A 27644-nucleotide genomic window follows, 5' to 3' on the forward strand; every position below is an offset into this window, starting at 1 on the left:
AGTTGTCACTTGGTTGAATGGAATAAGTGTCATAAAAAAGCTGCATATTTTAAAAAGTGTCATATAGATAACATCATAACAAAACCTATGCAAGAAATTTCACAGGCTATTCTGCCATATGTTCCTGTCTGATTGCTAAGATTGTCACTGCAAGCTCTTATCTGGGTGCCACTGCTCACGATGGTGTGATGGGTAGCCACCAGGGAAAGAGCCTTCTCTGTAGTGGCCCCCTGTCTGTGGAATGCCCTTCCCAGGGAGATCTGCCTAGTGTCTTCACTGTATACATTTAGACACCAGGTTAAGACCTTTCTCTTTCAGCAGGCATTTAACCTTTAATCTGTTGCTCTGATTATTAATTTTACAACTGGCTCCTTAATGTTTTTTATGTTTGTAATGTTTAATATTGTATTAATTTGATACTTTTATTGTCATATTTTTGGTTTGCAAAAATGTTGCAAAATAAAGCAACATTTTGGCTGTTGCTTTATTTTGGTTTTTTTATGATTGTAAACTGCCCCGAGGGCATTTGCCAGTTGGGCAATATACAAATGTAACAAATAAATAAATAAAATTTGGCCCTATGTGAAGATCAGTATATTATTTTTTTAAAAAGGAAGTTCTTGTAACGCTTGAAGTAAAGTGATAAGATATATTACCCTGTTTTTAAACAGATGGGAAAGTATAACACACAGCTTCAGTGTTTGTCATCTCAGAAAATGTGAATGAATTTGTGATCTAGTATAAAAATACAAGCATCGTGACTCATACAGAGACTTTCAAGTACCTGCTGTTTCCGTATCTGCAGTCCAAACACTCCTGGCAGAGCTAGAGAAGAACCTAGATTCAGCTGAAAAGCCAAGGGCTCCATAATTATCACCTTATCTGGACAGAAAATGCAACTTGAGGTTTGAGAGAGGACTCTGGCTGTGTGTATAAACAGCAGAACAAGACTGGATGTAGCAACCTGGGAACTGGCAGCTGAGGGGAAAGTCTGGCAACAGACAGCTTGGCAGATGGGACTGGAAGGTTGACAGCCGCTTTCAGAGGCACATATTGTGGCTGAGAGAGAGGCAGCAAGAGTAAAAGCAGAGAACGCAGGATGCGGGGGAGGGGACACGGCAAAGAGAAGGTTGATTGCTTACAAGACCCGGCTTTTATATTCAATTACTGACTGTCATTATGCGCCAGGTTAGTAACTGTGAGGACCTCCAGCAGTTGTAATCTGTAGCACCGTGAGGACCAGCTGCAATATTTAGCATCCTCAAGCTGGCTACTGGAATGGTTCCTGGGATATGCATTGAAAACGTTTTGTCCAATTGGGTCATTAGTTCAGTTTGAAAACTCCATACACTGCAGCTTTACAGGAATTCAGCCTCAGCTGACAGGATCTTCTATATCCTGTGAGCTTAATCTATATCACAGATTAAGTTTTCACTCACAGGAATCTATCCAGGAGCCACCCATGCTTAGAATCAGAATCATAGAATAGTAGGGTTGGAAGGGGCCTACAAGGCCATCGAGCCCAACCCCTTGCTCAATGCAGGAATCCAAGGCAGAGCATCCCTGACAGATGGCTGTCCAGCCTCATCTTGAATGCCTCCAGTGTGGGAGAGCCTACCACCTCCCTAGGTAATTGGTTCCATTGTCGTATTGCTTTAACAGTCAGGAAGTTTTTCCTGATGTTCAGCTGGAATCTGGCTTCCTGTAACTTGAGCCCATTATTCCGTGTCCTGCACTCTGGGATGATCGAGAAGAGATCCTGGCCTTCCTCTCTGTGACAACCTTTCAAGTACTTGAAGAGCGCTATCATATCTCCCCTCAGTCTTCTCTTCTCAAGGCTAAACATGCCCAGTTCTTTCAGTGTCTCTTCTTAGGGCTTTGTTTCCAGTCCCCTGATCATCTTTGTTGCCCTCCTCTGAACCCTCTCCAGTTTGTCTGCATCCTTCTTAAAGTGTGGTGCCCAGAACTGGACACAGTACTCCAGATGAGGCCTAACCAGTGCTGAGTAGAGGGGAGCTAGTACTTCCCAGGATTTGGAAGCTATGCTTCTATTAATGCAGCCCAAAATAGCATTTGCCTTTTTTGCAGCCACATCACATTGTTGGGTCATCTTCAGCTTGTGATCAACAACAATTTCAAGATCCTTCTCGCTTGTCGTGTTGTTGAGCCACGTATCCCCCATCTTGTAACTGTGCATTTGGTTTCTTTTTCCTAGGTGCAGAACTTGGCATTTATCCCTATTAAATGTCATTCTTGTCAGGGAGGAAACTGAGCCGATAGAACCCCAGAGCAGTTCTGATTCTGAGGAGGAACAGCAATCCATGGGAGAGGAGCTCGCTCATCTTTCACAGACACAGCAGCTGGCAGAGATTCCTCCTGCCAGCATTCCTGGTATAGATTGTGACCCTGGCAGTGAGAGAGTGCTGGAGGGGGGCTTGCTGGATGCTCAATGCTGACGCAGGGAGCGACGACAGATGGAGGGCGTGGAAAGAGGCGTAGCGCTCGTTTGGCGCGCAAGCAACGGTCGCGTCCCGAGGACCTAAGGGCAAGAGGGAGGATCTCTCCCTAGCCCATAAGTTCAGGGTCTTCCCGTGATTCTCCTTCAAACAGGGACCAACTGCCTAACCTGGAGCATAGGCTACTCTGCTACCTTTCCCTAGTGCTGTTCCTTGCTTAGACGTTGGTGATTAGTATCTGAAAGAGTCATTAAGTTGTAAAAGGATTAAAGCCTTGAAAAGAATCCTTTTATCTGTGTCTTGAGTTGGCTATTGGAGTAGACTGTAAGAGGCAGCTAGGGCTCTCCTGACAATTCTGTTGTTTTCTGCCCAGCGCTCCAGTCTATCAAGATCACTTTGAATTTTTTTTCTGTCTTCCAAGGTATTACCTATCCCGCCCAATTTTGTGTCATCTGCAGATTGGATCAGCATTCCCTGCACCTCCTCCTCCAAGTCATTCATAAAAATGTTGACGAGCACTGGGCCCAGGACTGAGCCCTGAGGTACCCCACTCGTTACCTCTCCCCAGTTTGAGAAGATCCCATTGATAAGCACTCTTGGAGTCCGATTCTGTAGCCAACTGTGGATCCACCGGATCGTTGTTTCATCTAGCCCACTTGGAGCTAGTTTGCTCATCAGGATATCATGGGGCACTTTGTCGAAAGCTTTGCTGAAGTTGAGGTATATTATGTCTACAGCATTCCCACGGTCCACAAGGGAGGTTACTTGATCAAAAAATGAGATCAGATTCATCTGGCAGGATTTGTTCTTGACAAATCCATGTTGGCTTCAAGTAATCAGTGCATTGTTTTCAAGGTGCTTACAGATGGCTTGCTTTATCATCCGCTCCAGAATTTTCCCAGGGATTGATGTCAGACTGACTGGTCTGTAGTTCCCAGGTTCCTCCTTTTTATCCTTTTTGAAGATAGGGACAACATTAGCCCTCCTCCAGTCATCTGGCACTTCACCCGTCCTCCGTGATTTCTCAAAGAGAATAGACAGTGGTTCTGAGAGTTCTTCTGCCAGTTCCTTTATTACTCTAGGATGCAGTTCATCTGGCCCTGGAGATTTGAACTCATTCAAAGTAATTAGGTGTTCCTTGACCATATGCCTATTGATCTCAAGCTGCAATCCTGCCCCTTCAGCCTGTACTTCGCCTTTGCCAGGGGGGTCATAGACCCTCTTTTGGGAGAAGATGGAGCCAAAGTAGAAATTGAGCACCTCTGCCTTTTCTTTGTCATCTGTTATCGTTTTGCCTTCCTTATTTAATAGCTGAACAACCATTTCTTTCCTCTGCCTTTTACTATGCATGTAGCTAAAGCCTTTTTGTTGTTTTCAGCATCCCTCGCTAACCTCAGCTCGTTCTCAGCTTTAGCGTTCCTGACGCCACCCCTGCAATTCTGTGCTACCTGCTTGTACTCTTCCTTTGTTACTTGGCCTTCCTTCCACTTCCTATATGGGTCCTTTTTTGTTTTCAGGTCATCTCTAAGCTTTTTGTGAAGCCACATTGGCTTCTTCTGTTGTCTTCCACCTTTTCTTCTTGTTGGAATTGTTTGTAATTGTGCCTTGAGAATTTCCTTTTTTAAAAGCTCCCACCCATCTTGTACTCCTTTTCTCGTTAGCGTTGCTTGCCATGGGACCTTACTGATCATTGTTCTGAGTTTATTAAAATCAACTTTCCTAAAATCCAAGGTACGCGTTTGACTGCACTCGGCTTTTGCTTCCCTAACCCTTAGAACCAAGAACTCAAGTACAACATGGTTGCTTTCCCCCAGAGTTCCTGTAACTGCTACTTTATCCACTAAGTCATCTCTGTTGGTTAGGATCAAGTCAAGGATAGCCGATCCTCTAGTTCCTTCCTCTATTTTCCGTAGGAGGAACTTATCCGCCACACAAGTCAGGAATTTCCTGGAGGGGCCATGTTTTGCAGAATTTGTCTCCCAACAAATATCGGGGAAATTGAAGTCCCCCATTACCTCATTACCCCCATTACGCTTGCGTAATAGCGTGCTGGAAATGGCTCTAAGCTTGTGATCCTATGCACACTTACCTGAGACTAAGCCCCACTGAACTGAGTTAGATTTGCTTCTCTTCTAAGTAAACATGCCTAGAATTATGGAGGGTGTTTAACCTGTTCTGGATGGGGTTGCATTCCCTTGAAGGAGCAGGTTTGTAGCTTGGGGGTTTTCCTGGAGCCATCTCTGTCATCTCAGGCTCAGGTGGCCTCAGTGGCACAGAGTGCCTTCTACCAGCTTTGGCTGGTGGCACAGTTATGCCCCTATCTGGCCAGGGATAAACTGTTTTCAGTAATCTATGAATTGCAGTTAGATTATTGCAATGAACTCTACATGGGGCTGCCTTTGAAGACTGTTCAGAAACTGCAGCTTGTGCAAAATGCGGCTGCCAGATTAATAACTGGGACTAGAAGGTCTGAGCACATAAGACCAATTCTGGCCTGCTTGCGTTGGATGCCTGTATGTTTCCAAGCCCAATTCATGGTGCTGGTTTTAACCTATAAAGCCTTACATGGTTCGGGACTGCAATACCTGACTGAACGCTTCTCCTGACCTGAACATACCCAGTCACTATGATCAACATCTGGGGCCTCCCTCCAAGTGCCACCTCCAAGGGAGGCTCGGAAGGTGGCAACAAGGGACAGGGCCTTCTCAGTGGTGGTCCCCTGACTTTGGAATGAGCTCTCCACTGAGGCCTGCCTGGTGCTGACAATGTCATCTTTTCAGCACCTGGTAAAAATCACCCTCTACTCCAAGGCATTTAATGGCATATGATGGGGCATCTATGTCTGCTGTTTTGAACAGGTCTATTAGGAAAATATTGTTTACTTGAACGGCTGTTAGCTGTTTATATCGTTTTGATTTTTCTGCTTTAAAATTTTTAGACTGTTTTATTATGTGTTTTTGTAATGTTGCTCTGTTCTTATAAATCGTTGTAAACCATCCAGAGAGCTTTGGCTATGGGGTAGTATAGAAATGAAAATAGTAATCATCATCATCATCATCATGATCACACAACTGTCTATGCTTCATAGAGAACATGAGAGATGATATGTATAATGCAACACTATACAGCAGGAGTGGGGAACCTGTGGCCCTCCAGACGTTGTTGGACTGCAACTCCCATTATCACTGCCCATTGGCCATGCTGAGTAGGACTGATGGGAGCTAGAGTCCAACAACATCTGGAGAGCCACAGATTCTGCACCCCTGTCCTACAGACAAATTAAAGCAGCCTCCCCCAACCTGGTACCCTCCAGATGTTTTGGACTTCAACATTCATCAGCCTCAGGCAGCATGGCCAATGGTCAGAAATGCTGAGAGTTGTACTCCAAAACATCTGGAGGCACCAGGCTTGGGAAGGCTGAATTACAGCAAAGTTGGTCGCTAGCTATACTGTCTGAAAACCCATCCAACCTTAACGTAGTTATTTTGCCTTCTTAACTTGAGTTAGTAAACATAGCGTTTTTTTAAAAAAGAGGATCTGCTTGTTACTTAACATGTCTACATTAATTTTTGCATTTTAAAACACAGCCCGCTATCCAAGTAATGTATGTAACTAACGATGTATGCCAAAACCAAAAGATGCCAACTTCAATCATTCACAGTAATGTCTTTTAGCTCACCTTGCTTATACTGCCAGATTAGAGTCTTGCCAAAAATGTTGGTACTTATGCTCCCTGTCTCACATCACACTAGATATAAATAAATGTGCATGTTACGTCTTTATGCAAATATAAACATGTAATGTTTTCAATCCTATTAGAGACTAAGCAGGGCAAATAGCAACATCTGTGTATGCCTACTTCTCAAGTGACTGATGCTGAATTATGTGGTCTTGCAGTGAATTGTCATCTGCTTTAAGGTTGATGCTAATATAAATCACATGATGCCATTGTATCTTTTTAAAACCAATGAAAGAGCAAAATCCATGAAAACTCTTAAGTAAAGCTGCCACCTAGTGTTTGAGACTTGTAGTTTCATCAATAAACCATCTCTACTTTTATGTACTTTTAAGCTTAACTGATTCCTCAGTTCAACACTCAGTAATGAGACAGGTTATGAATTAAAATAAATACCAATTTTTATTCTCTTAGACATAAACCAACCCTTTGGATTAAAATTATTACACGTTATGAATAAATCAATAACATTACCACTTTTTGCACTTCACAGCACAGTTATTTATTTATGAAATGTATAGCTTGCTGTTCAAGGGCCGAACACATTCCCAGGGCAGCTTACAAGATAGTAAAAATACAAATGTTCCAAAAACATCTGAGCAACAATAAATCAACAGCACAGCACAAGTTAAAACTCCAGTCAAGAAAAACTATAAAAGAGTTAAAAACTTTAAATGTTATCAGTGTTTTAAAAAGTGTGGGAAAACAGGAAGATCTTCATCTGGCACTAAAATGTTAGGAAAATATTGCCAAAAAGAGGGAATGCATCAGCAAAAAAGAGGATATAGATCTGCTCATGCTAATTTATATGTATAGAAACAAATCTAGAAATAATTATTATAATTTAAATATAAATACAATACATCATAGCGGGGAAGACTGTGACTAGGTAACCTGGGTGTCTGCTCAGTCTGCTGTCCAGGTGCTAACTGCTGATGGGCAACTCTGAAGTTTCTGCTCTCTCCCTTCTTGTAGTTCTTTATATTTAAATTGGATTTGGACTGGACAGCCCTTCAAACAGAGAACACCTTCAAATAGGGGACTGCTGTCTGACAGCCTGTCAAATAGAGGACTATCCTCTGTAATGTAGAACATGTGGCCACCCCAGTGCTAGATATACTGGTTGAGTTAGGGATGACGTTATTGAGAGCACAAACAGCAGTGGAACCTTGCACAGTTCCACTGACAGTGTAGGAATTCCACCAGGCCTGTTTCAAGCCAGTCTTTGTTGCCTAGTCCATGTATCTGCGTTGAGTTCACAAGCTTACTTAGTGTGCTTTAAGAGCAGCCCACCACAGAAATTGAGTACACGATTCTCCCCTTCACTTTACTTCCAGCGTAATTCTGTGGCCGCATTTCGACAATCACAGTGGGGAAAGCAACTATCGTGGCGGCTCCCCCCGCCCTGCGCGTGCGACGTCCTTTTGCATTATACTCCATCCACAGTGCAGGCTGGCGTTTCGCCCGAACCTGGTGTGCGATGCAGCAGGTGGCAGGTGGCTTCATACCCACCCACCCTACAATCTCTGTTGTGCGTCGTGGCTTGTAGACTGGGTATGATGCCCCACTCCCCCGCCGGGTTTAGACAACACGCCAACCCACACTGCAGTGCAGGGAATAATGCAAATGGTGGTCATGCATGCAGCACGCGCAAGTGAACAGCCACGATGATTGCTTCCCCTGCTGCTATCTTTCGAACCCACTCTGTGTGTGAGGCTGCTGTTACAGGAGTAGGGTTTTTCACCTTCATATTTTACTTTTTCCTAAAGGGAGCTGAGGACGCTATACATGGATAGTACATATACTATCTCCTTTTAGCCTAGTGACAAACCTGTGAGGTAGGTTATGATGAGAGTGTGTAACAAGACTAAACATCAACTTTCAAGGGTTCCAAAAATCTTAACCCAGGTCTTCCCAGTCAAAATCCAATACACTTAGGCCACAATCTACTCAAAGTTAAGCACTAAGGCCCCGTTGACTTCAACTAGGGAGATTTAATGAGAGTTAAGCATGTGCTCAAGACTCCCATTTACATAAATGGGATTAAAATGTGCCTAACTTTGGTTGGATTTCATCTATTACCTCTCCTTAAGGACAAAGTAATAGATAGATTAAGTAGGTAATTTACCTACTTAAACTCTAGGTTTTGCTGCAACTTTTCTTCATATTGTCCTTCCAGCAAAGGTTTAAGTTTTTGTCAACCATACATCTGTAACTCACCTTGAGTTGCTCAGAGTTGATAATGCCACATTTAAAACAGAATTAAAAAGTATAACATTTCATGGTATAAAAAAGTATAACATACAATATTTTATGGTTATTGAGCTAAAATTCCCCTTTACAATTCAGCTGCCAAATGTCACCCAGACTATTACGCAGGGTACCTCCAGACAATATTTTTATGGTACCATAGCCCTGCCTCATGGAAGTTTGTGGGGGTTCCAGATGATGTCATCATTATTTGTGACCCTCCCATGTTGTTGTTGTTTTTTACAGCCCCTTCTGTCTTTTCCCTTAATGCAGAAAATCCATTACAGAGAAAAGGATGGAACAGCTGCACAATGCCTTCTGATATTACCACTAGGAACTCTCCATCTGGAAGCACCCACAATTACCTAAACTGCCTTTATTTTGCTTCCTTCAGTCATTACCATCAGATTTATACCCTGTCAGGAGTGGGGAATATTTTCCTCTCTGAGGGCTGGATTGCCTCCCAGTGGGCATGGTCAGAGCCCAGAGTGGATGTGGCCATCCCACTCTCACACATACCATACACACACACACACACACACACACACCATTTATACACATACACACCCTTCCTAGCTCCACTTCCTTAGCTGATCCATGTAGAACAACAGAAGTTTCTAAACAGTTTTCGAAGACAGCCCCACATAAAGCATGTTACAGTAGTCCAAACGGGATGTAACAAAGGCATGTGTGACCATGGCCAGATCATATGTCTCTAGGAACGGGCTCAGTTAGCGTACCAGCCTCAGCTGTGCAAAGGCACTCCTGGTCACCACTGAAACCTGGGTATCCAGAGCCAAGTGTAGGAGCCCACCTAAATTGCAAGCCTGAGTCTTCAGGGGGAGTGTAACCCCATCCAGTACAGCCCATTATGGCTAATTTAAGCCACGGTGGACTGTGGCATGTGCCAGCATGTGCCAATGGCCTTTTGAATATTCAGTGCCCGGCTCCAGCTTGTTGGGTCCGTTGCCACTGTTGTGGGCACTATGTGCATATTGGCAGAAGCACTGTTGATACATGACTCTTCCACTCCCCTCTGCTTCTACTTTAACACTAAAATCTGAAGTGAGAAGCTGGGAGCAGAAAAAGAAGCTTTCTGTGCAGGTTAAGTCTTAATTTATAGTCACCAATGTTTTTCTAATTCGATACTTGTGTTTTTAAAATCTCCCCCAGTGCTCTTAATTACAGTGTTTTCCTAAGAACTGTGGCTGAAAGTGAATTTTCAATTCTCACATTTTGAGGAATTCACAGGCAGGGAATTCATTTACTGGAGCAATGCATTATTGTAGGGTGGGCAGACCACAGGGTCCCTAGCAAATAGTGCAAAGGGGTATACATGAACATTTACTGAAAAAAATAAGAAAAGCATCTAACTCCATGCATGCATCTACAGTCATGTTTCTGTAAAAAGACTGCTGAATCCACATGACTGAGTTCAGTAGGACTGACTCCATGATCTTAAACACAACGGCTTGGATACTAAGGGCGCAATCCTATGCAGATAGGCGGCCGCCTCCAAATTCGGAGGCGACCGCCTATCCAATTCAGTGCAGGAGAAGCACGGAGGGGATCATTCCCTCCATGCTCCTCCTCCCCTGCATTTTCAGCTAGACAGCCACTTTTGGCTGTCTAACTGCGGGAGGGCAGGGCGGGGGAGGAGGCTGCCATATGACTCATAGGATGTGTTGTACAGGCATTTCCACCCACCCTGCCCTGGAACGCCCCATTTCAGCCACTCTGTGCTCCTCTGGTGAGCGTGGAGCACAGGGCTTCTCTGTGCTGCCTGCGAGGCAGTGTGGAAGGGGGAGGGAAGGTCGGTTCTCCAGGAACCGACCTCGGAGCGCAGGCTCCGAGGTCAGTTCCCGGAAAGCAAGATATCCTATGGCTGTCTAGCCACTGACTAGCGGCCATAGGATTGTTCCCTCCATTGCTTTTCTATCATGTATGTGATTTCTGCCAACTCCCCTTCCATTTGTAGCCCCTTGCCTCATATATAGCATGCCACCCTAACCACTGGGAACAGATGGGGGAGGCATTCATGGGTCTGTAGATGTAACAGGTAAGAAGAAAAACTCCATTCCATGCACATGAATTTTGTCTCCTTCACAGAAGAGAAGTTAGAATCGAAGTTAATGGAACTTAACTTTTATCTCTAAAGCCTTTGATTGTGTGGATCACAACAAACTCTGGCAAATTCTGAAAGAGATGGGGGTACCAGACCACCTTACCTGTCTCCTGAGAAACCTGTACGAGGGTCAAGAAGCAACAGTAAGAACCAGACATGGAACAACCGATTGGTTCCAAATTGGGAAAGGAGTACGACAAGGCTGCATATTGTCGCCCTGCTTATTTAACTTATATGCAGAGTACATCCTGAGAAACACCGGGTTGGATGAATCACAGGTCGGAATTAAGATTGCCGGGAGAATTATCAACAACCTCAGATACGCAGATGATACCACCCTAATGGCAGAAAGCGAAGAGGATCTAAAGAGCCTCTTGTTGAGGGTGAAAGAGGAGAGTGCAAAAGCTGGTTTGAAACTCAACATTAAAAAAACTAAGATCATGGCATCTGGCCCCATCACTTCCTGGCATATGGAAGGGGAAGAAATGGAAGCAGTGACAGATTTTATTTTCTTGGGCTCCAAGATCACTGGAGACGGTGACTGTAGCCATGAAATTAAAAGACGCTTGCTCTTTGGGAGGAAAGCTCTGGCAAACCTAGACAGCATAGTAAGAAGCAGAGACATCACCTTGTCGACAAAGGTCCATCTAATCAAAGCTATGGTTTTCCCAGTAGTAATGTATGGCTGTGAGAGCTGGACTATAAGGAAGGCTGAGTGCCGAAGAATTGATGCTTTCGAACTGTGGTACTGGAGAAGACTCTTACGAGTCCCCTGGACTGCAAGGAGGTCAAACCAGTCCATACTAAAGGAAATCAACCCTGAGTACTCATTGGAAGGACAGATACTGAAGCTGAAGCTCCAATATTTTGGCCACCTAATGCGAAGAGAAAACTCTCTGGAAAAGACCCTGATGCTGGGAAAGACTGAAGGCAAAGGAGAAGGGGATGGCAGAGGATGAGATGGCTAGATAACATCACTGATGCAATGAATATGGACTTGAGCACACTCCGGGAGACAGCGCAGGACAGGAAGGCCTGGCGTGCTATGGTCCATGGGGTCAAGAAGAGTAGGACACGACTGAACGACTGAACAAAAGATAAGTACAGATGAAGTATTGCAGCTCAAAATTATCTAGTAGGTATGAAGTGTAGTGAGGATTGCATGAAAGTTATAAGTTATACTGATAATTATTTAATGTAAGATTAATCCACTGGAGGTCATTAAAATACTGAGTTTTTGTTTTTAAAAGGGAAGAATTAAATGAATCATAGAGTCATAGAATAGTAGGGTTGGAAGGGGCCTATAATACTATCGAATCCAACCCCCTCATAGAATAGTAGGGTTAGAAGAAGTCATTAGCAACATTACTTGCATTAATAAATCAAACTAATGCAAAAAGAAGAAGTTAGGGTTCTTTTAACTACATACCCCCCAAATCCTCTGCTTGTGTAAATTGTATACACTCAGTTACTTTAAGAAAGTTGCATCAATTTATGTACCTAGAAGAGCTGGCTCAGCATCTGAAATGGAAACTGAGCAACTGAGACACAGCTATAGATGAAAACATATTGCATACGTCATATTCTGTGTCCAGAGAACCCTGAGATAATTACATATGGATTTGTATCTTTAGAGCAGCATTTTATTTTATAACGATAGCATAAAGCAAGAAATCTGAGCTGGAGATGGATTCGTCACTCCACCATTTTTACTGTGATGGGAAATTGTTTATGAAGTTTTCAGTAGCTGTTCCATAAGCAATTTGAACAGCACAAGGTTAAACTTCATTTTAATACATGTACCACTAATGCAATTTAGTCATGATAGTGTAGCATGTTCAATTCAAAGCCTACATAATCATTTTTAATAACACAGAATGGACTAAATGTTAATATCAATATTTGGATGTGCCATAGAACACAGGAGTCTGAAACAGTATTTAAAAATTAATAAATATGGTTCAATTGTTACTCAAAGCTTAAAAAACAACATCCCACAAGATAGATGCACTATTTCACTGGTAGGATTATTCTAGCACTCTGACTTCACACTTGCTTTTGTTTGTTTGGAAAGGTACATACATTTTCCATCTAAAGACCTTGCAGGAGAGAAAAGAGGATTTTCAGCAGCATGCACAGACTTGCCCTTGAAGCCTAAAGAAGGTATTGCTGATTCATCAGGAGTCTATGAATCACACTAGACCTACCACGATGACGCATTATGCCAGTTTTTCCAACAAGGGACAGTACGAATTTTCCTGGAACTTGCAGGGTAACTTCCAAGTACATATGATACACAGTCCTGAAATCTTATACACAACTGTGAGCAAGTCCCATTCAACTCAGGGGTACTTACTTCATAGGATTGTGTGTTCTGTTTGGCCAAATTACATTACAAAGTCTTCTTAATGTATGTGGTAAGCTACTAACAGTGACCTGTTTTATAGTTATATTGTCAGATGTTATAAGAACTGTGCATAAAGCTCTGCATAATAATTAAAAAAAACAGAGCTCAGATAATTCTTTATCTGCAAAGCTAGTTTGGGTTCCCAAATGAAATGACAGGGATGGATTGAACTCTGGCTCATTTATTCCCCTTTGAGACAAATGGTATGCTTGGACTGAATGCAGTGAAGGCACTTCACAGGTTGGCTAACTGCTCTAAAAACATTATATAGGGGTTGGATCCAGACTTAGCCATACTTAGAGTAGAACCACTGAAATCAGTGGGACTTAATGGTAGTCATGACTATATATGACAGATTCTGGATCCAAACCTACATATATCTTCATGCTCTGAATAAAGGTACATTCACAAAATGGTTTCACCAAGCTCAGTCCCCTTGGCTCCAGTCACCTTAGGCACTGACCTTACAATTTCACACACATTTTGATCTGCTACGTAGAAAACATGCATTTAAAATAACTCATCTGAAAGCTGAGTTCTCAATATGCCAAACTCCGTATTCTACGTATTTAATACTAATCTGTGAGGCATGTGCAGGGACTATATCCAGCACCGTTAAAATTCCTGTCATATCCATTTTTATTTGGAAGTAAGTTCCACTTTGTTCAATTGGGCTGTCAAGGGCTCCTTGGAGGCCTCTCTCAGTCTAATCCAGTAGCCAAGTCCAGACACAGACAAAGGGATTCCTTTTAAAGCTTTATTCTTCTTTTACAACTTAACAACTCTACCATTTGCAACTAGATCTGAGCAGCACAGTACCTATGCCCTAAGTTGGAACAGCTGGTCCCCATTTGAAAAGGAATTACTGGCAGACCCCTGAACTTAAGGACTAGGGAGAGTCCCTCCCCTTTTCCCTTGGATCCTCTGGGCGCAGCCGTTGTTTGCACGCCAACCGGGCACTACGCCTCCTTTCTGCGCCCTCCATTTGGCGCCGCTGTCTGCGTCGCGCATCCATCAAGTCTACTTCCCGCGCTTGGTCACTCCCTGGACTGCTATCTAATCTAGGAATGCTGGTGGGAGGAATCTCCGTCAGCTGTGGGCCCTGGGAAAGAGGAGCGCGCTCCTCTCCCAGGAGCGACTGCTCTTCCTCAGAATCAGAACTACTCTGGGATTCTATGGGCCTGACATGGGCTTACTCCCAAGGAAATATGCACAGGATTGCAGCCACAGTCCCTTAGGGCGCAATCCCATCCAGATAGGCGGCCGCCTCTGAACTCGGAGGCAGCCACCTATCCAAAGCAGGGCAGGAGAAGCATGGAGGGAATCATTCCCTCCACACCTCTCCTGCCCTGCTTTTTCTGCTAGACAGACGATTTTGGCTGTCTAGCTGCGGGAGGGCTGAGTGGGAAAGGAGGCTGCTGTACGACACATAGGATGTGTTGTACAGACATTTCCACCCTCCCCGGAATGCCCCCAGCCACGCCCCTTTTCAGCCGCTCCGCGCTCCTCTTGCGAGCACGGAGGATGGGGCTGTTCCGCACTGCCTGCGAGGCAGCGCAGAAGTGGGTGGAGGTCAGTTCCCAGATAACACAATATCCTATGGCCGTCTAGCCGCTGTCTAGCAGCCATAGGATTGCTCCCTTAATGACTTGAATTAAAGCTAGCATTATTCACAATATTTTCTTTGGACAATGGGTATTTGTAAGCAATTCAAAATTAGCTGTAAAGAGCTGAATGCTGTTATTTTTTAATTTGAGATATAAGTGGTTAAGCATTATTCTGAATTATATAAAGACTTGATGATGATAAAAAAAAAATCCAAAGAAAAGCGCCTAATTTGGCATATGCATTGCATTTTTCTTACTGGGCCTGTAACAGTTCTCCTAATTACAACTTCCAAGAAACTATATTATGAGAGTAGACAGATACCTAAAGCAGTTCCAAGTGGAGCGTTCTCTTTCTAGTTAGTGCCACTGTGACAATCTTCCATTGACCTACCCAAAGGGGGAAAGTCTCTGGAATGACTGAGCCATCCAATAATTTCTGTTGTCAACCTTCAGTGCAAGAAAGAATAACATTCCGCAAAAGGTTTAACAAATCTGTCAGGGAAATTAATGCCCTCTGCAGTTGTTCCACACCTTCTAAAACACTTTCAATAGGTGAAGTTTCATTTTTAAAACTCCTTAACCTATCATATCAGTGCTGAGGCTTAAAGTGTACTTTACCAAGTTTGGAAGCCCTTTTAGGAGGAAATAGTTAAAGCTTTCATTCCCCAAGTACATTTTAAAATTTCCTTTTACTGAGAAATCCTACATATTCTAAGTAGATTATTAAAACAAACAATTAAATTCACATTCTACCTACTTCAAAATGCCAGTAAAACATATTTACCCAACATCCAGATATAACTATGCAAAATGTAAACAATGCTACTAAATATATGTACAGCAATAACATACCTGGCCACCTAATGCGAAGAGAAAACTCTCTGGAAAAGACCCTGATGCTAGGAAAGACTGAAGGCAAAAGAAGGGGACAGCAGAGGATGAGATGGCTAGATAGCATCACTGATGCAATGAATATGGACTTGAACACGCTCCGGGAGAGAGCGCAGGACAGGAAGGCCTGGCGTGCTATGGTCCATGGGGTCACGAAGAGTTGGACACGACTGAACAACAACAACCTCATTCTGGCTTCTTAGAAGTGCTGGGCCCAAAGTTCAAGACCCACTGATTTCATTTGGAGAATTAAGCACATATTTAGCTTTCTCCTACTGCAATCTTAGAAGTAGTGATAATTCCAATGGGTGCGGTCCCTCATACTTTCAGTCCTAGTATATCAAGATTCCTTATACCATGGACTAAATCCTTGCTACCTTAATAATGTTCTTTGCTCCCCTAAACTATTTGTTTTCTGGAGTTGCTCCTGCTTAGAAGTAGAAGTGCTTAATTCTGTATATTGTGCCATCTATCTGTAATTTGCCAAGATTTAAAATGTATAAAATGTATTAAAAATGTATAAACCCTACTCCAATTAGAAAAATATACTTGCTACAACTAATTACAATCCACAATTTTCCCTAGCATTTTTCCCTAGTGAATTTTTAGATACATAACAACAAGCACACAATTATCTTTAGTTGTTTTTAATATATATGTTATACACAAGCAAAACTAACAAATATTATGTTACAGAAATAGTTTTACAATCTTGTCCTATTTTTCAGGGATCACAACATGAAGATTGGAAGACACGGCCACAGACATTGGGTTGAATCCAGACTTAGTTATGCCTAGAGAGGACTTATTGAAATCAATGGGATAAGTAAATCACCACTATCTTATTTCCCATTTATTTCAATGGATCTACTTTAGGCATGACTAAGTCTGGATCCAGCCCATCGAAAAAAAGAAGAAAGGAATCACCAAAGCCTACTTCTCTAGTTCCATTAATCAGCTTATTCATAAAGAGAACTAATTCGTGTTGAATTAAAGACTGGGTTGCAAATCAGAATAGCTTGACCAAAATCTGCAGGGATATTAATAGCAGGAACAGCATTTCATCTCAACTAGGAGTAAATGTTTCCCTGGATAAAACTATTTCTTCATATTTCAAACTGGTGCCTTTGATCCACTGATCAGTGAACCTCATATTGAGGGATATGGCATGATTTCTGATTCAAATAGAAATTATGCAATTCCATGTCACATGCACTGAGAGGAGACTCCTCTATCTTAAGCATGAACTTTTGTCAGTTACTGACAACATGATGTTAATGATCTCCTTGGAATGGATGCTGACCAGAGGAACTATCTATAAATGGGCTGTTTGCTGCCTGCCTTCACAGATTCATACACAGAATTGGTTCCAGATTTAGTCTTCAGAGTGAACCCACTAAAATCAATGGGATGTACATTAATCATGACTAACAAATCCCATTGATTTCAGTGGGTTCACCAACTCCAAGTATGGCTACGTCTGGCTCCAACCGATTGTGTCTTAATTTTAAGATGTTTGCAACATCCCATATTCTTCCGTATCATGCAGTACTTCTGGAATTTCATGTGTTTTCCTATGATATTCAATTGTTACACTTGTTGCTGCGATCATATTTAATACAATATTGCAGCATGTTCCTTCTCCCCATTCTTTATATATCCTGTGCATGGAAGCAAGCTCCACACATTGAAAACCTTATTGAATATACCCTATGTATACAAAAAGGAGGCTATGTGTAGTAAATTCCTCACACCATATCCAACACCTAGGGGTATGTGCAGGTTGATCTATGCTGACTGAGTCTACATATGTCCCCCTCTGAATACATGTCTGGCATGGCCAGCTATCTACCTATTTGGAAGATTGTTGTGGGAGTTAGGAGAGAACTGAATCCAGGCTCTCTTTGTCCTGTCCTACCCTGAACAGACGAGCAGGACAATGTATTAAGCATGAGAGCGTGCAAAGATTATTGTACAAGGCAGCTCATGCACAGCCTAATAGAGTGCACGTGGACCCATAGATCAAGGCTTACAATGACACTGAACTGATTGTTAGAGGTGTGACAACTTGACTTTTTCCTACACAGTTCTATTTTAAGCAGCCAAGCTTTGAATTATGCTGAAATAAAATACAAATCAGTGGCTCATGACAGCTCTTTAGGGTGCTTCTCTTTCCTGGGGTGCCTTTGACATAATATTAATGTCTAATTAATCAAATTTAATTTGCATTACTATTTCTAGAAGCTTGAAAATGTCAATTCCTGTAAATACAAACGAAAGGTTTTTCATCTGCTTGACTTTGGTTGTGTCCTCCTTGTTCATTTGCGCTACTTAGTAACCAAAGCCACCTCAACCTAAGACATTTGTCACCCTGAATAGAGAATGAAAATGCCCTTATGGGACAGAAACAGTGTCATAAATATAAACTACAAATAGTATCTCCAGCAGTCAGGCACCAGTTTTCAAAGTAATGAGTCAGCAAAATAACTTTGATGGTGATACAAACACATTCTATATCTTAAATAATCTTCAAAAACACTTACACCAGAAGGTTTTGTCTGAAAATTTTTTCCATGGGACCAGAAAATGCTCATATTGCCTCTTATAAGATAATTTCTCATTTACTTGTATGGTGTAATTTGGTGTAATCTGTCTTAAATTTCCAGCCGATTTTAGCTGAATTGCATTATCTCAACCACTTCTTGTTTATTCAGTTTACACAGCTATTAAAATAACTACAACTGTGAAAAGCAAAGGTGGAAAGAAAGAAAAGCCAAGTCCCCAGATTCAGACCCATTCACCAAAGGTAACATAGTAAAGAGGAGATGTGCATTTTGTGCAAAAGGAGAGCAAACTTGAGATCTGGTGAATGGGTAATCAGCACATGTTTTACCATCAGGGAATCAAGACTGAGGTTATGTTCTATTTTGGTGGATATTGCTAACCAGGTTCCATGTTAGGGAATAACCCAAAGCTCAGTGGTAGAGCACACATGATTTGCATGTAGAATGTTTCAGGTTCAATTCCCAGCATCTCCAAGTAGGGCTAGGGTGGTGAGGGGTGGGGGAGAATCTTCTATCTGAAACCCTGGAGAGCTGCTGCTAGTCAGTGTTTATACAATACTGAGCAAAATGGTCCAGCGCTCTGACTCAAGTATAAGGCAACTTGCTATATTCTCATTCTGATTTAACTGTCTGTATGTGCTAGGTGGATACATGCCACTCTTTTACAAGTGGGCTATCCCATTCATTTCAACTGTAGGATCCTATTTGGACACATATTTCTTTATAGGTGCAGATAGGGTCCCTCCACTGAATTCAGTGAGAAGCTCTTGCAGGCAGGGCATGCAATCACCTGCAGTTTACTCTCAGTGAAGGCAAGAGAATTACACCATAAATCCCATTTCACCTGGTACTTGTTATGAACGGAGATTACGACCATTATTTCAAATGCCAGTATACAAACCTTAATGACAACCCCACTCCCACATTTTAAAACTTCTCATGTAAACAAACAAACATATGGATTGATTTCCTCATTAATTAACCTCCTTACCTTCTCAACTGGTGCATTTTCTTCGCACGTTGTTACACTAACTTTTCTTGAGTCAGTTTTTGATCTACTCAGTCTCCGGGATACTTTTTCTCTAAGCAAAGTGGCATATCCAATGTGTTCATAGATAGGATTTGTCGTCATTTTGGAAATATATTCAGAAGCCTTGGTTTCTATATACAGTGTTATCAAGCCATCCGTTACCAAATCATGGATGGATTCAAACCTCTTCTCCCCTACAAAATGCTTCCCGTCGTAAAAGAGCCTGTAGTTTAAGGTCTGATTACCAAATCTGCATTAAAACACAATGAAGTTGTTGCATTAGTGTGAACACTCAAAATGTGATTTTTCAGATTATGCGCACTATAAAACGGTTGTTGAATGTCTTTCCACCTGAGGACCGAATTTCATTTCAGAGAAGTTCTCAGGGACCAGATTGCAGTGGTGGACGGGGCCAAAGGCAAAAGGGGCAGAGCAAAAATACCAGCATGTTTTAGCTTAAAGCCCTTACCACCAATAACCAAGCTTTAGGAGAAGCATTTGAACCTTTCAGAATAGGGGAATAGGGGAAGGGGGTGTGGCCATCTGGGAAACGCCGGAAGAAGGGATTTGGCCCCAAAGTGGGCCAGATTTGGCTCCCAGGCCTGAAATTCTGCACCCTTGCTATAAAAAGATGGAAGATGCAGAGGGGAAGAGTGTACATTATCATATAACAGAGGTTTAAATTCAGTCAAGGCAGGTTTGTGCTGCATGAACATGTTGAAATAGGTTTCTACTAGTGTAGAACATTCCTAATTATGTAACCATTGTGAAGCGCTTGAAAGAGGCCTTTGGAACAAAAATGAATCTCTATTCCCTTTTGGACTGTGAATTCCTATACCATTCTCCTTAAATTGCAGTTAAACCTTATATCACAACACAAAAGTTAAGCAGAGTTGCAGAATTAAAGCCAGTTTCAAAACTTTTAACCTTGGTTCACACTGGTTCCAGTGCAGTGCTTAATTACATTTGAGTATGCCAGGGGCAACTTGTTTGTTAGAGGGGAGGAGTTGATGAAAGGGACCATGATGACCTTGGCATGCTCTTCATTGCTTAAGTATTATTTAGAAATCTGCAGCATTGGGTCTGCAGTGGTCTATAAAAATTGAGGATAGACCCTCTTTTTTGCAAATGCAATCATTTGGGGCACTGTAGTGATGCTTTTGTTATACAGATGCACCACAAAAGTACACAAATCAACTATGAAGTCTGCAAAAATTAATGTTTTAAAATTTCTCAAAGGACTATGATATCCCGCAGATGTTTTGACTACATTATACCATTTTAAACATATACTATTTTGCATGCAGTTATTATATCCATGATGCTAATGTGGGTGTCCTTAGGTCCCTAACGATAAACAAGCACTTCTTCAAGTTTACACACAGAAGTAGCAGAGCTCACCTGAGAGCTAAAGTATAGCATCCAGGTTGTCGCTGGCTTTCTCTGAGAATATATGCTCCTTCCACGCCTCCAAGTAATTCATCTGCTTGCTCACGAGAAATGATCCCATGAAACCTGACAGGAAAAAAGCCAGCAATTTAGAGAATAATTATGCATGGGGGCGGGGGGGGGAACCACAGGAACTCATTGTTAAACAAAGATGAAGAGGGCACATAGATTACAGCAAAATAATAGATCATAACAAAGGGGTGTGTGTGTGTGTGTGTGTGTGTACAGATTGGTGCTGGGAGTTTTTCTTTTCTGGGGCTAATTATTTATTCTGAGGCTAATTAGGAGTGTGGGAGATTTTTTTGTCAGGACTGCAGTGGGGGAGAAGTAGTTAAGGGGAGAAATAGTTAAACCTCCTTCTGGTGTGCCTTAGTCCCAATGAAAATTGGGCCCTGCACCTGGTATTCATTTTTTTAAAATAAAAACAAACAAACAAACAATGGCTGGGGTTCCTGTTGACCTGTTTAATGTCACATCTTCTGTAACTCTCAGAGTCTTAGTACAGAACATATTTTGGAAGGCTGAAGGCACAGAAACCCTGGATATGGTTAAAGAGGAAGCAGCATCCAAATCCCTGAAAGGCCTTGCTTCAAAACCTGATCAAAGCAGCAGGTGAGCTGCCTGAGTGCTGCCTGAGTGCTGAACTAAACAAACCCCTTTTGGCATTGGGCATATAGCAGCCATGGCAGAAGAAGAAAATGCATTATGCTATTCTGCAAACTGGCCCAGGACTTTCATAAGCTAGCAGAAGACTTCACAGTGCAGTGCCACAATGTATCAGTGGTTATGTTATTGCATAAAAAATGATGAATAAGGAAAATACAGGCTGTAGTGTACATACTCTAGTATATGGGTGGGCAGAAAATAGATCTCCAGATGTTTGGAACTTCAATGCCCAGCATTCCTGACCACTGGCCTAGGAGTTGAAGTCTAAAATATTTAGAAATTTACCTTCTACCCACCCCTGATCTGGCATAAAAAAAATGAGTTTGAGAATGAGCTTGGACAACGTTTTACACAAGATTTTGCACAAATGTAAGAACTCTTCTGGATTTGGGGTCACTCTTCTCATGCAACACTCTTCTGTTAAGTTGTAAACAGCTCTTCCATGAGTGGAAGAGGCTTTTCACTAGAATATGCTCTCTTTGGTTCATCCAGCCCATGATGTCTCCAAATATGCCTTTCCATTAATTCCTTGACTATAAGGTAGATTTATTTGCTACTTACACTGCTACAATCTCATCAAAGTCAACAGGATTAGGTAGAGAAGCCTACACATTGCTTTTGGATCTCATATTCTAGTTTTGATATAAGAACACAAGAAGAACTTGTTTGTAGCGGACCAAAGGCCAATGTAGTCTAGCATCTTGCTTTCCACAGTGGCCAACCGTTTCCAGGAAGCTCCTAAATAGGGTATAATATCTTTATCCCACTGTTGTTCCCAGCAACTGGTATTCACAGGCATGCTGCCTCTGAACCTGGAGGTAGCATATAGCCATCATACTAGTAGCCACTGATAGCTGCATCCTCCATGAATTTGTCTAATCCCCCTTTAAAACCATCTAAGTTGATGACCATCATCACATCTTCTGTCAGTGAATTCCATAGTTTAACTATGTGCTGTGTGAATCTGTGCTATGGAAGAAAGAAAGAAAAGTTAGGAGATTAATTAGTGGAAAAAGAGAGTTGACAGACCACAAATTTGTCTAGCCCAGCCTTTCCCAATCTTGTGTGCACAGATGTTATTGGACTACAATTTCCATCATATTCCATAGCCATTGGTCAGGGATAATAGTGGCTGTAGTTTAAAAATGTCTAGCTGGTCTAGACCAAATGCCACTGGATAATAGCTACTAGTCTTGATGCTATAGCGGAATCCCTTGCCCCTAATGTCCTATATGCCATGCTTACTCATTGTCAATGGGAGGGATGTTAACTCAAAATAATCTGAGAATTTTTTAAATTACTAATTCTTAAATTCGGTCACCCGGGTCCTGGCACTGAAAGCTAAGCCTTGGTGAATCTAGGCTTAAATTAGGTCCAGAGAAGGTGTTGGATAAAAGCAAATGCTTAAAAAAAATGTTTACAGTGAATTCTGGGACTCTGTTTTTAATGTCCAGTGAGGAGAGGACCAAGCACAGGCTATTCTAGAACAATCAGAAAGCTAGACACAAAAAAGGAAAAGAGACTATGGAAGGACAAGACTCTCCAGTGATGGTGACCTGCAAGGTGTGTGCAATGTTTGTTTTCTTGCCTGATAACAACATGGCCTACACGAGCAACAAGTGCAAGTTGATCACACTGCTGGAAGAAAAAATAAGAGGACTGGAGCGGGGGGTGTCGATCCTCCAGGGAATAAGAGAACATGAAGAGTTATTGGACAGAACGGTGGAACTACAGCAGCAAAGTGAAGAACAGAAGCTTGAAGAGCAACAGCAAGCTGAGGCAGAAGAGGGAAATGCTGAGATGAGGAATAATGCAGTAGACATTACTCCTTGGAAAAGGGTAGGGATGTACGAAAGTCACTTACCTTTTCGACGGGGTGATTCGCGGTTGGGGGGAGGCGCTCCGTCCCTCGCCCCGAAATTCTGGCCGGGGGGGGAGGCGCTCCGTCCCTCCCGCCCGAAATTCTGGCTGGCTGGCTCCGCTCCGCAGGGATTCTGCGGAGCTGCCAGCCGGCTCCGCCAGCGGCCAGACATCCGGCCGCTGGCTAGCAGGGACGCAAATGGTGGCGGCCGTAGCCGCCGCCATTTGCATCCCTGCAGTCAGCCGTGATAGGCTACATAAATGTTTACGTAGCCTATCACGGCTGATTTAAAAGAAAAAAAAAACAGGCGCGTACGCAAATGGCGGCGCCCATGGGCGCCACCATTTGCGTACGCGCCTGTTTTTTTTTCTTTTAAATCAGCCGTGATAGGCTACGTAAACATTTACGTAGCCTATCACTGTGTTTTTTAAAAATCTAGCCATGATAGGCTACGTAAATCTTTACATAGCCTATCACGTTTTTTTGTTTTGTTTTGTTTTTAACTGGAAATGGCGGTGGCGGCAGCCGGTCGGAAGACCGGCCGCCACCGCTGCTGCACTGCCGCTGGAGCCGCCGCTGCCAGGAAGATCTGCCCAAGGTAAGTCCCGTCCCGAGGGGGGGGCGGGGGGCAGACCATTCCACCACTGATTTCGGGGGGCCGAATGCGCTGGCATTTGGCCTCCCCGAGATTTGTGGCGGAATTCTCTGACATCCCTAGAAAAGGGTGACAGTTAGGAGCAGAAGAACAAGAAGCCACTCTGCACCAGTGGAAGCAGTGGAGCTATAGAACCATTTCCAGGTACTGGAGGATGAGACTGGAGGACAGCCTGCAGAGGAAGAATTTCAGGGGAACCTGCATGAGAGTGAGAAAGAGGCTGAAGGTCAGTCAAGCAGAGGCAATGAAGCCAAGGCCCACAAGAACAAGAAGAGAAGAGTAGTATTAGTGGGAGACTCCTTGCTGCGTGGGATCGAAACCAAAGTATGTCGCGAAGACCCGTGGACTCTCTAGGTATGCTGTTTCCTGGGAGGACAGATTAGAGATGTTACTGAAGGGTTCCCTGCATTCATAAAGCCCACTGACAGGTATCCCTTTCTTCTTATCCATGTGGGAATAAATGATACCGCCAAGCGGAGCTATGAAGAAATCATGTCAGCCTTTGAAGCTTTGAGAAGGAAACTGAAGACCTTTGGGGCCCATATAGTTTTCTCATCAATATTTCCAGTACTTAGAAGAGGGACAGAAAGGGAAAGGGAAATACTCCAGGTGAATGACTGGCTACGAAGGTGGTGCCGATGAGAGAGATTTGGATTCTGGGACCACGGGCTATACTTCCTGGAAGATGGACTGTTGGCAAGGGATGGGTTGCATCTCACAAAAAATGGGAAGAATGTGTTTGGCCACAGCATGAAGAACTTTATCAGAAGGGCTTTAAACTGAATCCTACGGGGAAGGGAGAAGTAAAGTTGGGGGTAACAATGGATGAAGGCTCATGCACTGCAACAGAGAGAAGAGCTCTAATAACACCCAATAATAGTCTTCACAAACATGTAGGAAGAAAGCCAGACTATGAAGCACATGGTCTTCAATGTCTATATACTAATGCCCAGAGTATGGGAAACAAACAGAACGAACTTGAACTTTTAATACAGGAGGGAAATTATGACTTGATAGGTGTAACTGAGACTTGGTGGGATGACTCTCATGACTGGAATATAGCAGTTGAAGGATATAACTTGTTCAAAAAGAACAAGAGGAACAGGAAGGGAGGTGGGGTTGCACTATATGTGAAAAATACATATCTCTGCACAGAAATACAGGAGGATGAGCTTGGTAGCCCCATCGAGAGCATCTGGATTAAAATAACTGGAGCAAAGAATAAAAGGAACATAGTGGTCAGAGTCTATTACCGGCCACCCAATCAAGGAGAAGATGAGGATGAAACTTTTTGGGGAAAAAATAGCCAATGTTTCAAGGAAGCATGATGTAGTAGTAATGGGGGACTTCAATTTCCCCGATATTTGTTGGGAGACAAATTTTGCAAAACAAGGCCTCTCCAAGAAATTCCTGACTTGTGTTGTGGATAACTTCCTCCTACAAAAAGTAGAGGAAGGAACTAGGGGATCGGCTATCCTTCCCTTGATCCTAACCAACAGAGATGACTTAGTGGATAAAGTAGCAGTTACGGGAACTCTGGGGGAAAGCGACCATGTTATACTTGAGTTCTTCGTTCTAAAGGAAGCAAAAGCCGAGTGTAGCCAAATGCGTACCCTGGATTTTAGGAAAGCCAATTTTAATAAACTCAGAACAATGATAAGTAAGGTCCCATGGCAAGTGACTCTAATGAGAAAGGGAGTCCAAGATGGGTGGGAGTTTTTTAAAAAGGAAATTCTCAAGGCACAATTGCAAACAATTCCAACAAGAAGAAAAGGTGGAAGACAACAGAAGAAGCCAATGTGACTTCACAAAAAGCTTAGAGATGACCTGAAAACAAAAAAAGGACCCATATAGGAAGTGGAAGGAAGGCCAAGCAACAAAGGAAGAGTACAGGCAGGTAGCACAGAATTGCAGGGAGTTGCATCAGGAAGGCTAAAGCTGAGAACAAGCTGAGGTTAGCGAGGGATGCTAAAAGCATCAAAAAGGCTTTCTTCAGATATATGCATAGTAAAAGACAGAGGAAAGAAACGGTGGTTCAACTATTAAATAAGGATGGCAAAATGATAACAGATGACAAAGGCAGAAGTGCTCAGTTCCTACTTTGGCTCAGTCTTCTCCTGAAAGAGAGTCTATGACCCCCCTGGCAATGGCGAAGTACAGGCTGAAGAGGCAGGATTGCAGCTGGAGATGGATAGGCATATAGTCAAGGAAACCTAATTACTTTGAATGAGTTAAAATCTCCAGGGCCAGATGAACTGCATCCTAGAGTAATAAAGGAACTGACAGAAGAACTCTCTGAACCGCTGTCTATTCTCTCTGAGAAATCATGGAGGACGGGGGAAGTGCCAGATGACTGGAGGAGGGCTAATGTTGTCCCTATCTTCAAAAAGGGTAAAAAGGAGGAACCTGGGAACTACAAACCCATCAGTCTGTCATCAATCCCTAGGAAAATTCTGGAGCAGATGATAAAGCAATCCATCTGTAAGCACCTTGAAAGCAATGCAATGATTACTCAAAGCCAACATGGATCTGTCAAGAACAAATCCTGCCAGATGAATCTGATCTCATTTTTTGATCAGGTAACCTCCCTTGTGAACTGTGGGAATGCTGTGGACATAATATACCTCAACTTCAGCAAAGCTTTCGACAAAGTGCCCCATGATATCCTGATGAGCAAACTAGCTCAAAGTGGGCTAGATGAAACAACGATCCGGTGGATCCACAGTTGGCTACAGAATCGGACTCAAAGAGTGCTTATCAATGGGACCTTCTCAAGCTGGGGAGAGGTAACAAGTGGGGTACTGCAGGGCTCAGTCCTGGGCCCAGTGCTCTTCAACATTTTTATTAATGACTTGGAGGAGGAGGTGCAGGGAATGCTGATCCAATCTGCAGATGACACAAAATTGGGCGGGATAGCTAATACCTTGGAAGAAGAAACAAAATTCAAAGTGATCTTGATAAACTGGAGCGCTGGGCAGAAAACAACAGAATGAAATTTAACAGGGATAAATGCCAAGTTCTACACCTAGGAAAAAGAAACCAAATGCACAGTTACAAGATGGGGGATACGTGGCTCAACAACACGACAAGCGAGAAGGATCTTGGAATTGTTGTAGATCACAAGCTGAAGATGAGCCAACAATGTGATGTGGCTGCAAAAAAGGCAAATGCTATTTTGGGCTGCATTCATAGAAGCATCGCTTCCAAATCCCAGGAAGTACTAGTTCCCCTCTACCCAGCACTGGTTAGGCCTCATCTGGAGTACTGTGTCCAGTTCTGGGCACCGCACTTTAAGAAGGATGCAGACAAGCTGGAGAGGGTTCAGAGGAGGGCCACAAAGATGATCAGGGGACTGGAAACAAAGCTCTATGAAGAGAGACTGAAAGAACTGGGCGTGTTTAGCCTTGAGAAGACAAGACTAAGGGGAGATGTGATAGCATTCCTCAAGTACTTGAAAGGTTGTCACAGAGAGGAAGGCCAGATCTCATCTCAATCATCCCAGAATGCAGGAAACGGAATAATGGGCTCAAGATACAGGAAGCCAGATTCCAGCTGAACATCAGGAAAAGCTTCCTGACTATTAGAGCAATACGATAATGGAACCAATTCCCTAGGGAGGTAGTGGGCTCTCCCACACTGGAGGCATTCAAGATGAGGCTCGACAGCCACCTGTCAGGGATGCTTTGACTTGGATTCCTGCATTGAGCAGGGGGTTGGACTCAATGGTCTTATAGGTCCCTTACAAACCTACTATTCTATGATTCTATGAATTATCAGAAGGGAGGGGTAGAACTTTGAGGTTAGGGTTGTGTGTTTTTTTTAACTGTTTCAGTCTCTCCCCCCTACCCCTTTCAATTTAGAAGAAATCAAACACCTCAGGGATCTTTTACCACAGTAATTTGACGAAGGTATAGGACCTTATCACTTTACTGGAACCAATAATTCAG

The 27644-nt window shown here is 42.9% G+C and overlaps 1 protein-coding gene across 2 annotated transcripts in view; it reads right to left on the reverse strand.

Annotated features, from left to right (window-relative positions):
* Nucleotides 1–27644, reverse strand: part of CHN2 (chimerin 2) — a 212797-nt gene that overhangs the window by 100878 nt on the left and 84275 nt on the right. For both annotated transcript variants that reach the window (XM_084858443.1, XM_084858444.1), the window contains exons 5-6: nt 20468–20581; nt 19028–19316 (exon numbers count right to left, since the gene is read on the reverse strand). In XM_084858443.1, the coding sequence (XP_084714569.1) occupies nt 19028–19316; nt 20468–20581 (403 nt within the window). The remainder of the gene's footprint in view (nt 1–19027; nt 19317–20467; nt 20582–27644) is intronic.

This window comes from Heloderma suspectum, chromosome 5, assembly GCF_057233095.1.
Source record: "Heloderma suspectum isolate Gila_16-S chromosome 5, 16-S_ref, whole genome shotgun sequence".
Classification (NCBI taxonomy): domain Eukaryota; kingdom Metazoa; phylum Chordata; class Lepidosauria; order Squamata; family Helodermatidae; genus Heloderma; species Heloderma suspectum.